Raw genomic sequence first — 12870 nt, forward strand, 5'->3', positions numbered from 1 at the left:
TCTTGTCAACACCATCACCTCCAAGTTCCCCTCTAAATTAGAACACCATTCTGACTTGATGATTATTGTTCCTTCATCATTGAAATCTTGGAATTCCCTACTTATCACAATCAGCATATGGGCAGCTTTTTGAAGGTTCATGTTTTGTCAGTGTTATCTGCATCACAATAGCATGTATTAAAAAATGATGCACCTAACGTGGACTGAGAGATTAACTAATAGTCTACACTTTGTCATCTTTAGCTTATTGGATAAAATTAAATTGTACTGGGAAAACTAAAACCCACCACTAAAATTCACCAGAATTGTAGCAAAGTTTAGCCCCAAACTGAATGGTACTTAATTGGAAGAACATTCTATTACTGTTTTAAAAAATATATATATATTTATTAACGTTTTTTAACACAATTTTTCTCCCTTACAAACAATAACCCCCCCGCCCCCGGTAACAAAAAAATGAGGAATTGCGCAGAGCAAGATATATACATGGCCCCAAGGTTGCTGCTGCTGCTGACCGACCTTCCTCTAACGCTCCGCGAGATAGTCTAGGAACGGTTGCCACCGCCTGTAGAACCCCTGCGCAGACCCTCTCAAGGCGAACTTAATCCTCTCCAACTTTATGAACCCAGCCATATCATTTCTCCAGGCTGGGGGGCTTCGCCTCCTTCCACATTAGCAAGATCCTTCGCCGGGCTGCTAGGGACGCAAAGGCCAGAATGCCGGCCTCTTTCGCCTCCTACACTCCCGGTTCGTCCACTACTCCAAATATCGCTAGCCCCCAGCTTGGCTTGACCCGGACTTCCACCACCTGAGATATTGCTCCCGCCACTCCTCTCCAGAACCCCTCCAGTACCGGGCATGACCAAAACATATGGACGTGGTTCGCCGGGCTCCCTGAGCACCTTCCACAGCGGGTTAGGTGGATTGGCCGTGATAAATTGCCCTTTGTGTCCAAAATTGCCCTTAGTGTTGGGTGGGGTTGCTGGGTTGTGGGGATAGGGTGGAGGTGTTGACCTTGGGTAGGGTGCTCTTTCCAAGAGCCGGTGCAGACTCGATGGGCCGAATGGCCTCCTGCACTGTAAATTCTACGATGATATCTGTCCTGCACCCCAAAGAACCTACTCAACCTCGCCCCCGTCAAGTGCGCTCTGTGGACCACCTTACATTGTATCAGGCTGAGCTTGGCACACGAGGAGGAGGAATTAACCCTACTTAGGGCATCAGCCCACAGCCCTTCCTCGATCTCCTCCCCCAGCTCCTCCTCCCATTTACCCTTCAACTCTTCTACTAGCACTTCCCCCTCTTCTTTCATCTCTTGGTGTATTTCCGACACCTTGCCCTCCCCGACCCATACCCCCGAGATCACCCTATCTTGAACTTCTTGTGCCAGGAGCAACGGGAATTCCCTCACCTGTCGCCTCACAAAAGCCCTCACCTGCATATATCTAAAGGCATTTCCCGGGGGTAACTCGAACTTCTCCTCCAGTGCCCCTAGGCTCGCAAACGTCCCGTCGATGAACAGGTCCCCCATTCTTCCAATCCTCTCCCGATGCCAGCTCTGGAACCCCCCGGGACAAACCGCTGGTTACCCCTGATCGGGGACCACACCGTGCTTCCATTGCACCCCGGTGCCGTCTCCACTGGCCCCAGATCCTTAGCGTTGCCGCCACCGCCGGGCTCGTGGTATACTTTGTCGGCGAGAGCGGCAGCGGTGCCCTCACCAACGCCCCCAGGCTCGCTCCTTTAAAGAACGCCATCTCCATCCTCTTCCATGCCGCCCCCTCTCCCTCCATAACCCACTTGCGGATCATCGCCACATTTGCTGCCCAGTAGTAGCTCCCCAGGTTTGGCAGCGCCAACCCTCCTCGGTCCCTACTGCGTTCCAGGAACCCACTCCTTACTCTCGGAGTCTTATTTGTCCACACAAACCCCATAATACTCCTACCTACTCTCTTAAAAAAGGCCTTAGTGATCACGATGGGGAGGCACCGAATTCCAAACAGAAACCTCGGAAGGACCACCATTTTGACCGACTGCACTCTACCCGCCAGCGAGAGCGGTAACATGTCCCATCTTTTGAAATCCTCCTCCATTTGTTCCACCAACCTCGTCAGATTCAGTTTATGTAGGGTCCCCAACTCCTGGCTATCTGGATCCCCATATACCGAAAGCTCCCCTCTGCCCTCCTCAGCGCTAGGTCCCCTATCCCTCTTTCTTGGTCCCCCGCCTGTAATACAAAGAGCTCACTCTTCCCTACATTGAGCTTATAGCCCAAAAACTCCCTTAGAGTCAGCATGACCTCCACCATCCCCTCCATTAGATCCGCCACGTACAGCAACAGGTCATCCGCATATAGAGACACCCGATGCTCTTCTCCCCCTCGGACCACCCCCCTCCATTTATTAGACTCCCTCAATGACATGGCCAATGGTTCGATCGCCAATGCGAACAACGGGGGACAGGGGGCACCCCTGCCTCGTCCCTCGGTACAGTCGAAAGTACTCCGACCTCCGCCGGTTCGTCACTACACTCGCCATCGGGGCTCTGTAAAGGAGCTTAACCCAACTGATAAACTCTCCCCCGAACCCAAACCTACGCAGCACCTCCCAGAGGTACTCCCACTCTACTCGGTCAAAGGCCTTCTCCACGTCCATAGCTGCCACTATATCCGCCTCTCCCTCCTCCGATGGCATCGTCATCACGTTTAAGAGCCGCAGCACGTTAGTGTTTAATTGCCTGCCCTTTACGAATCCCGTCTGGTCTTCATGGATCACCCCTGGGACACAGTCCTCGATCCTCGTGGCCAGCACTTTTGCCAGCAACTTTGCATCCACATTGAGGAGCGCGATCGGCCTGTACGATCCACATTGCAGTGGGTCCTTGTCCCGCTTTAGGATCAAAGAAATTGTCGCTTCCGACATTGTCGGGGGCAGGGTCCCCATCTCTCTTGCCTCATTAAAGGTCCTCACCAGTAGCGAGGCGAACAGGTCTACGTACTTCCTGTAGAACTCCACCGGGAATCCGTCCGGTCCCAGGGCCTTCCCCGCCTGCATGCTCCCCAAACCCTTGCTCAGCTCCTCCAACCCAATTGGTGCCCCCAAACCAGCCACCCCCTGCTCCTCCACCCTCGGGAATCTCAGTTGATCTAGGAATCGTCTCATCCCCTCTTCCCTCGCTGGGGGCTGGGATCTGTACAGCTCTTCATAAAAGGCCTCAAATACCTTGTTTATTTTCGTCGCACTCCGAAGCGTGGCTCCCCTTCCATCTTTGACTCCCCCTATTTCTCTCGCTGCCATCCTCTTGCGGAGCTGGTGTGCCAGCATCCGACTAGCCTTTTCCCCATATTCATATATCGCCCCCTGTGCCTTCCTCCACTGTGCCTCTGCCTTCCCTGTGGTCAACAGGTCGAACTCTGTCTGGAGACTTTGTCTCTCCCTGAGTAGTCCCTCATCTGGAGCCTCTGCATAGCTCCTGTCCACCCTTAAAATCTCCCCCACTAACCTCTCCCTTTCCCTGCCCTCTCTCTTCACCCTATGAGCCCTGATGGAGATTAACTCTCCCCTGACCACCGCCTTCAGCGCCTCCCATACTACTCCCACCTGCACCTCCCCGTTGTCGTTGGCCTCCAGATACCTTTCGATACACCCCCGCACCCTTCCGCGTCTACCAGCAGTCCCACATCCAACCTCCACAACGGGCGTTGGTCCCTCTCCTCCCCCAGCTCTAGCTCCACCCAATGCGGGGCATGGTCTGAAATGGCTATGGCCGAATACTCCGTTCCCTCCACTTTCGGGATCAATGCCCTGCCCAGAACAAAATAATCTATCCGGGAGTAGGCCTTATGGACGTGGGAGAAAAAGGAAAATTCTCTGGCCAAAGGCCTGGCAAATCTCCACGGATCTACTCCCCCCATCTGGTCCATGAACCCCCTAAGCACCTTGGCCGCAGCCGGCCTCTTCCCCGTCCTAGATCTAGCGCGATCTAATGCTGTGTCCAGCACAGTATTAAAATCCCCCCCCCCCCCCCCATTATCAAGCTCCCTACCTTCCTCCCCCCCCCCCCCCCATTATCAAGCTCCCTACCTCCAGGTCTGGAATACGCCCCAACATCCGTTTCATGAATCCAGCATCGTCCCAGTTCGGGGCATATACATTCACCAGTACCACCTCCGTCCCCTGCAACCTACCACTCACCATCACGTATCGGCCTCCCTTGTCCGCTACTATGTTCTTGGCCTCAAACGACACCCGCTTTCCCACCAGTATTGCCACCCCTCTATTCTTCGCATCCAGCCCCGAATGGAACACCTGTCCTACCCATCCCTTTCTTAACCTGACCTGATCTGCCACCTTCAGATGTGTCTCCTGAAGCATGACCACGTCTGCCTTCAGTCCCTTTAGGTGCGCGAACACTCTTAACCGGCCCATTTAGGCCTCTCACATTACACGTGATCAGCCGGATTGGGGGGTTTACCCCCACCCCGCCGACTAGCCATCTCCTATCTTAGGCCAGTCCCGTGCTCGCGCCTCCCGCACCCTCCAGTCCCCCAGGCGGGGAACCTCCGTCCCGACCACCTCTTCCATTTTCAGTTCCACCCCGGACAGTGCAGCAGCAACCCTAAAATCCCCCCTCTTTCCCCCCCCGCTAGATCTACATCTAGCTCTTTTGCTCCCCCATATTACTTCCGTGAGTCAGCTGACTTCTGCTGACCCCGGCTTCCCGCACCTTCCCGTTGATCTCCCCCGTGTGGGAGTCTCTCCTCCTTACCTTCCTCCATCTCTTTCCCGCCCCCCCCTTTTTGGCACGGGAAACCAGCCCCGCCCCCTGTGGCGCAGCTCCTGTTGCGGCCCTTATCCCAGTTCCCTCATCCCCGAGTCTCACCTCCCTCCAGCACCAACACCCACATTCCCCATCATCATTATCGCGTCTACAGAAAAGAAAAAAGGAATTTTAGGAATTTTAACCAGAACTCTACCCACCTCCCCATCCATCATCCCACCCATGAAGTATTCTTTGCCCATATTTACAACCCCATATACAACCGACATCTCCCCCCGCAACCACATCCCCTCAGTTCGAGTCCAGTTTTTCCGTCTGAATAAAGGTCCAAGCCTCTTCTGGCGTTTCAAAATAATGGTGTCGGTCCTGATTAGTGACCCACAGTCGCGCAGGCTGCAGCATGCTGAACCTGACTCTTTTTTTTATGCAGCAATGCCTTGGCCCGGTTGAAGCCAGCTCTGCTCCTTGCCACCTCTCGCTCCAATCCTGGTAAACTCGGATCACCGCGTTCTCCCATCTACTGCTCCGCACCTTCTTGGCCCATCTTAACACGCTTTCTTTGTCCGCGAAGCGATGGAACCTTGCCACTATCGCCCGTGGCGGCTCATCGGCCATGGGTCTCCTTGCCAGGACCCGGTGGGCCCCTTCCAGCTCCAGGGGGCTCGGAGAGGCCTCCGCACCCATCAGTGAATGGAGCATCGTACTCACGTACGCCCCGGCATCAGCTCCCTCCACTCCTTCGGGAAGACCCAGAATCCGGAGGTTCATCCTCCTCGACCTGTTCTCCAGGACCTCTATTCTCTCTGCCCACCGCCTCGTGCGCCTCCATTTTTACCGCCAGGCCCAGCATCTCGTCCTCGTTGGTATTCACTTTATCATTCACCTCACAAAGCTCCACCGCCGGCGTCTTCTGGGTCTCCTTCAGCCCCTCGATCGCCAACAGCATTGGCGGCAGCACCTCCTTTTTCAGCTCCTCCACACATCGCTTGAGGAACTCCTGCTGGTCTGGCCCCCACGCTGCTCGCTCTCCGCCCTCCGCCATCTTGCTTTTTTCCCCTCGTTTTGGTCTCTGCTCCAGGACCTCTTTTCTTGTCGTTCCACCGCTGATATCTGCCATATATCGTAAGGGCGGACCTTACTGCACCTTCCCACACGGGATTAATTTTTAAAAAAGCTCCGTTGGGGCTCCTCTGGAGAGCCCGAAAATCCGTTGTTGCAGGAGCTGCCGAAAATTGCGGCTTAGCTCCGCATCGCCGCAACCGGAAGTTATTAATAGAATTAAAAGAAGATTCCAGAATGAGACTGTTTCACCATAAAAATAACCCTCGGTATTTTGATTGAGAACAAGAGCTGAAACCTGACTTTTCTTTGAGATTTCTGGCTGTCGGTCTTTGTATAAGGAGGGGCGAGGTGGCAGAAATGGTTAGAATGCAGATGCAGACAATGCAGCTGATCACCATGCATGCAGTATTTCACAGTTAGCACAACACATGAACTTTCTAATCTGTTTTCAGACCGAGGAAGCAGTCCAGAAGGCTCGAAATTATCTTGAGTTTGTGGAGGATTCTGTTCAAGTTCCCAGGGATTTAGTAGGTAAGTGGTGCATGTAGCCATTAAAATGGACTTCAGTACAGTATTAAGGGTGTCAAAATAGCTAAGAATTAAGTTGAGGCTTCTAGGTGTTTTAGATGAATTGGAGTTCAACATGCAAGATCACTCCAGAACAGCAGTTAGGAAAGCAAATAGCAAATTAATTTAACCTGAAATATAGAGTGCAAGTCTGAGTTTGTCATGCTCTGGTGAGAGCTTTTGTCGATCACTAAAGCAGGACCAATTGTCATGTGAGTGTCCCTTTAAGAAAGGTTTTTGTCTCCTATGACAAGTGATGTCATTTTGTGGGAGGAGCTGGGCTGTGCGAGGTGTTTTGGTTTCAGTTTGACTGCTGTGGACTTGGAAGAGAAAGAAGTGTCCCATGTCTTTCTATATTTTCATTTTAAAAACTTCCAGAAGTAAACAGGTTGTGGCTACCTGCTTTGGTAACTTAAAAGATATAGTTTGCCTTCTGGAAGGAGTTTGAATCTGCTGGTTGAGACTGATTCAGAATTTCATAAAAAGACCAGTCCCATTCACGTGAGAATGCAGTGTGCTGGGCCACGCCCTTGAATAGTGTTTTTTGGTTTATTGGATTTTGTTATTGAATTGGAACAATTAAGGGGGAATTCAATAAATGATTACTGTAGCTGTGTGGTGTCTTTATGTTTGAAATTGATAAAAATTCTTGCTGTCTTCATATATAAATAAACTATGTTCTTAGAATAAACCTTGTTTTGATTAAAGTGTTTCGGGAGTCTGTTGAATCACACCTGAGGCGAGGGCTTTGTGCTGATCCTAGCCAAATTCAACATAAAAGTTATGGGTCAGTGAACTCCATAATACACTTTAGAGTTTCTAAGCGACACTCAAATGACACAATTCAATCAAGCAAATTACTGCCTATTAGTCTCCTCGCCATCTTAACAAGTGAAAAATTATGTAATTGACAGCGCTATCAAGTGCACTTGCTCACCAGGTCTTGGTTTGGTTTGCACCAGGACCACCGGGCTCTAGACCTCATTACAGCCTTGGTCCAAACATGGGCAAAAGAATTGAACACGAAGGATGAGGTGAGACTGACTGCCCTTGGCATCAAGGCAGCATTTGACTGAATGTGGCATTAAGGAGCCCTAGAATAGGGTGGCACAGTGGTTAGCACTGCTGCCTCTCAGCGCCAGGGACCTGGATTTAATTCCAGCCTTGGGTGACTGTTTGCATGGCTTCCCCATGTCTGTGTGGGTTAATTTCCTTTTTTAAAGAGTTAGTTACAGATAGTTGTTTGGGTGGGAGAGGGATGGTTTAGTTTACCGTTGGGAGGGTGGGTTTTTGGATGTGATCTATAGTGTCGGTTGTGTTTCTTTTAGAGGATAACTTGTGACATCCGTTTTTATATGGTTATATTGTTAAAAATGAAAAATCTTCAAAGAAAATATATATTTTTTAAATGCGTGGATTTCCTCCAGGTGCCCCAATTTCATATGTGCAGGTTATGTGGGATTACGGGGATAAGGTGGGGGATTGGGTCTAGGTAGAGTGCTCTTTCAAAGGGTCGGTACAAACTCGAATGGCCTCTTTCTGCACTGCAGGGATTCTATTGAATCATTCAAATCACTGAGATTGAGGGAAATGTTCCACTGGCTGGAGTCATACCTAGCACATCAGAAGTTGGTTGTGGTTGTTGGAAGCTAAATATCTCCGCTCCAGAACATTGCTGCAAGAATTCTTGGGGCAGTGTCCTGGACCCAGCCATGTTCAGCTGCTTCTTCGATGGCATTCTCTCGATTTATAATGTCAGAAGTGGGGTAGATGGCTGATAACTGCAGTGTTGTGTTCAATTTGCAATCCTTGAATACTGAAGCAGATTGTACCCAAGAAGACCTGGACAACATTCAGGCATGGGCTCATAGGTTACGAGTAACATTTCTACCATGCAAGTGACAAGCAATGGACACCTGCTACAAGAAAGTCTAACCACCTCCCCATAACATTCAATAATATTACCATTACAAAATCCCCTACCATCAACTTCCTTGGGGTTGTGTTTGACCAGAAATTTAGCTGGACCAGTCGCATGAATACTGTGGTTACAAGAGGAAGTCAGAGGCTAGGAATGCTATCCATGTGCCTGAATGAATGCAAAATTCAACACCACTTGACATTTGACACCTTCCAGAACAGAACGGTCCGCTTGATTGGCAATCACCACCCGAAACATTCACTCCCTCCATCAAAAGTGCCAGATGGATTCCATGTGTACTATTTACAAGATGCACTGTAACAACTTGTCAAGGCTTCTTGGATAGCACCATCCAAATCCAAGTGCGGTACACCATATCCAAATCCCTTTCCAACTCATACACCATCTTGATTTGGAAATATATCACTGTTCCTTCATCACTGCTGGGCCAGAATCTTGGAACTCCACCTGATATCACAGTGGAAGTACCGTCATGTCATGAACTGTAGCAGCTCAGAAGGCAGTTCACATACCACCATCTCTAGGGCAATTAGAAGTAGGCAATAAGATCGAGCCTTGCTAGCAACACCCACATTCTGTCAAAGTAAATTTTAAAAATACCGTAAGAGCTGTGTTTTATCCTGGCCATTGAGACGACCCTTGGAAGAGATTTGTAGAAAAGCATGAAACTGATCCTTTGTATTGGGCAATTGAATTATGAAGAACAACTATAGAAACTTGGATTTACAGCATTGAAAAGAAGGCTATTTGATTTATGATCTTACGAGCCACATACAAGGTAATAAATAGTATGGAATAAGTGGATTGAACACTATTTCAAATTGTGGCAGTAGGACATGACACATAGTCTTGAACTGGTAAAAGTGAAATTTTAAACTGGGGTCTGCTAGTTATAAACCTGCAATAATCAACATGTACGGTTGGTTTCTGCTGTGGTGGTAGAGATGTCAACTGCTGAATGCCATGATGGGAGGAAAGCAGGATCCGATGGGATAGATCAGTTAAAATGGATCGAATAGCCTTCTTATGACAATTTTGCTGCATTGGTCAAAGTAGAGCATTATTTTAGAATAGCTGTCATTTATTTCAATGTAATGATTCAGCCAGTTTTAATTTTGTGCAAATTGATCTGACTATTTTCTTAAATTACTAGAATTGGTCATGCAAATAACTGCGCTTGATCTTTCCCTATTACACTGTCCTGACTGCAAAACGTCAATTTGGTCCATTTGACTACCCACAAAGTTCAGATACAGACTATGGATTAAAGGTTAGAGGACAATTAGCAGACAGTTTATTTAAAACTCTTCACTTGATTCATGCATGAGGAGCATGAGATCTATGAATATTGCTCCCTATGATGAGTGAAGATCATTGACAAGGCCTCCCTTTGTTTAATTTGCCTTTTGTGTGTGTTGATAACAGTTAATGGTTTACATTTAAAATTTTAATTGAAATGAAATTTCTAATGCTTTCTCATTTTGATTACAGGAAAAGTTATTGGCAAAAATGGGAAGGTTATTCAGGAGATAGTGGATAAATCAGGTGTAGTGAGAGTGCGAATTGAAGGTGATAACGACAGCAGACAACCCAGAGAAGAGGTAATCTATTGAAGTGTTCGTAACATGCTTTCATACAGCACCCTGTCATGCTATTAGAAGCTCCATTCTCATTGTTCTTTGATTCTAATTAGAAATCCAGCCACCTCTTTCTGCTCCTTTTTATTGATTTCTGTCTTGTGATAGTAATAGTGTGGTAGGAACAAGAAAATCTAAAAGTTACATTTTCCTTGTGTAATTCCATGATCCTAGTGGGCATAAAATTATATTAATTTTGACCAAAGCCAGTGAGTTGAAGGAAATTTTGTTGGTACTTCATCTATCTATGTTTGCAATTGTGAAAACAATCTAACCACTTAAATGTAAACACGTTTTAACTAAAGATTTCCCCTTTAAATATTGAGTTCCTTTTCAAATGAATTGGTCTTATTTTTCAGTTTCTAAAATATCCTCCAATTTAAAAACTTGTCGAATTTTTGCAGCATTGGTTGAAGAAATACTGGGTTTATAGCCATTCCGAGACTTGTGGGTGTACTTACAAATCTGGAATTAAAAGTCGAATGATTGCCATGAATCCATTGTTGATATGTTGTAAAAAAAAAAACATCTGCTTCACTAATGTCTTTTAGGGAAGGGAATCCGCTGTCCATACCTGGTCTGGCCCACTCCAGACTTCACAGCAATGTGGTTGATTCTTAACTGCCCTCTGAAATGGCTTAGCAAACAACTCAGTTGTTTCTGACTGCTATGAAGCCTGTAAGGACTGGAACCTGACGGACCACTTGACACCAACTTAGACATGAAACAGCAATAGCAAACCCGACCCTGTTGCCCTCCTTACTAACATTCGAGGACTAGTGCTGAAATTGAGAGAGCCACCCCACAGCCTAATCAAGTGACAGCCTGATCTAGTCATACTCACGGAATCATACCTATAGCTAATGTCCCAGACACCACCATCCTTGGTATGTCCTGTCCTACCACCAAGACAGACCCAACAGAAGAGACAGCACAGTGATGTACAGTTGGGAAGACGTTACCCTGGGAGTCCTCAACATCGACTCAGGATCCCATAAAGGCCATGGCATTGGGTTAAACATGGGCAAGAAAACTGCTGCTGATTACCACATATCTCCCCCTCCCCATTCGCGACGACTCAGATACTGAGGTAATCCATGTCCAAATACAGCAAGACCTGGACAATGTCCAGGCTTGGGCTGACGAGTAGCAATTGTGCCAGGCAATGACCATCTCCAACAAAAGAGAATCTATTCATTCTCCATTCAAAGGCATTACTATTGCTGAATCCATGCTATCAACAGTAGACAAGCAGATAAGAAGCTTGGAATCCTGCGGCGAGTAACTTGCCACCTGACTCCCCAAAGTCCATTCACCATCTACATGGCACAAATCACAAGTGTGATGGAACACTCTCCATTTGCCTGGATGAATGCAGCTCCAACAGCACTGAAGAAACTGAACACCATCCAGGGCAAAGGAGCCCAGTGGACTGGCACATCCACAAACATCCAGTTCCCCACCACTGAGGCACACTGGTAGCAGTGTGTATCATCTACAAGATGCACTGCAGGAACTCACTAAGTCACCTTAGGCACTTACCAAACGCACAACGGCTACCACCTAGAAGGTCAAGGGCAACAGATGTGTGGGAATACCACCACCGAAGGTTCCCCAGGCCATTCACTATCCTGACTTGGAACTATATAGCCATTCCTTCACTGTCGTTGGGTCAAAATCGTGAAACTCCCCTTACAGTACTGTGGGTGTACCGACACCACATGGAATGCAGCGCTTCAAAAAGGCACGACCACCTTTTTGAGGACAATTCGGGCTGGACAATAATTTCTGACCTAACCAGTGACACCTTCATCATTTTTTTTTAATTCACCACACGAGGTGTAACAGTTCAAGAAGGAGGCTCATCACCATCTACCCAAGAGCAATTGAAGATGGGCCACAAATGCTGGTCTAGCCAGTGATGCTCACAACCTGTGAAAACATTTTAAAAAGCACATTTGAGGGAATAGCTTCTTTGTCAGGCAGTCTGACTGACACTAAATTTCATTTTACCTCTCCCATTTTTCACTTGAGAAATTAGTAGGTAGCAGTTGGAAAAATCAGCAACTCATTTATGCTTAAGGCTTGCTTGATACAATCATCTAAATCTGGTATTGAGCAGCCAGAAAAGGGTAAGGGGACCACTGGAGGCTGCTCAGAAAATTTCCCAGGATATTTCTTTTTCTTTGGCACAAGTAGATGTGCTTCTTCTGGGGCTTAAACCCAGGCCTGTGTCACCCCCAGCATGGGCCCACCCTGTTTTGGCACTGCTGGACTAATCCACATTGTATTCTAAGTAAGAAGAACTGAATGATTGCTTTGCTTGTGAGCTCTGTAAAGAACCTTGCTGAAGTTAAATGCTATGGTATTCCAAATTCCAGAAGGGAAACTTGGAAAGGCGGTTCCTAATTGTATTTTTTTTTGGTAATTTGGTACAATGCAAGGATAGATTATCATAGAATTTACAGTGCAGAAGGAGGCCATTCGGCCCATTTAGTCTGCACCGGCTCTTGGAAAGAGCACACTACCCAAGGTCAACACCTCCACCCTATCCCCATAACCCAGTAACCCCACCCAACACTAAGGGCAATAATTTTGGACACTAAGGGCAATTTATCATGGCCAATCCACCTAACCTGCACATCTTTGGACTGTGGGAGGAAACCGGAGCACCCGGAGGAAACCCACGTGCACACGGGGAGGATGTGCAGACTCCGCACAGACAGTGACCCAAGCCGGAATCGAACCTGGGACCCTGGAGCTGTGAAGCAATTGTGCTATCCACAATGCTACCATGCTGCCCTTAATGTGAAGACCAGTGAGGAAGGTTCCATCTTGTAATAATTAAGCAAAATAAATGTTTATTAAACAGTAAAATAGACA

The 12870-nt window shown here is 47.8% G+C and overlaps 1 protein-coding gene across 2 annotated transcripts in view; it reads left to right on the forward strand.

Annotated features, from left to right (window-relative positions):
- fxr1 (FMR1 autosomal homolog 1) overlaps positions 1-12870 on the forward strand; it is a 137964-nt gene that overhangs the window by 69023 nt on the left and 56071 nt on the right. For both annotated transcript variants that reach the window (XM_072474204.1, XM_072474205.1), the window contains exons 9-10: positions 6294-6372; positions 9842-9951. In XM_072474204.1, coding sequence (XP_072330305.1) covers positions 6294-6372; positions 9842-9951 — 189 coding nt within the window. The remainder of the gene's footprint in view (positions 1-6293; positions 6373-9841; positions 9952-12870) is intronic.

This window comes from Scyliorhinus torazame, chromosome 14 (genome assembly GCF_047496885.1).
Source record: "Scyliorhinus torazame isolate Kashiwa2021f chromosome 14, sScyTor2.1, whole genome shotgun sequence".
Classification (NCBI taxonomy): Eukaryota; Metazoa; Chordata; class Chondrichthyes; order Carcharhiniformes; family Scyliorhinidae; genus Scyliorhinus; species Scyliorhinus torazame.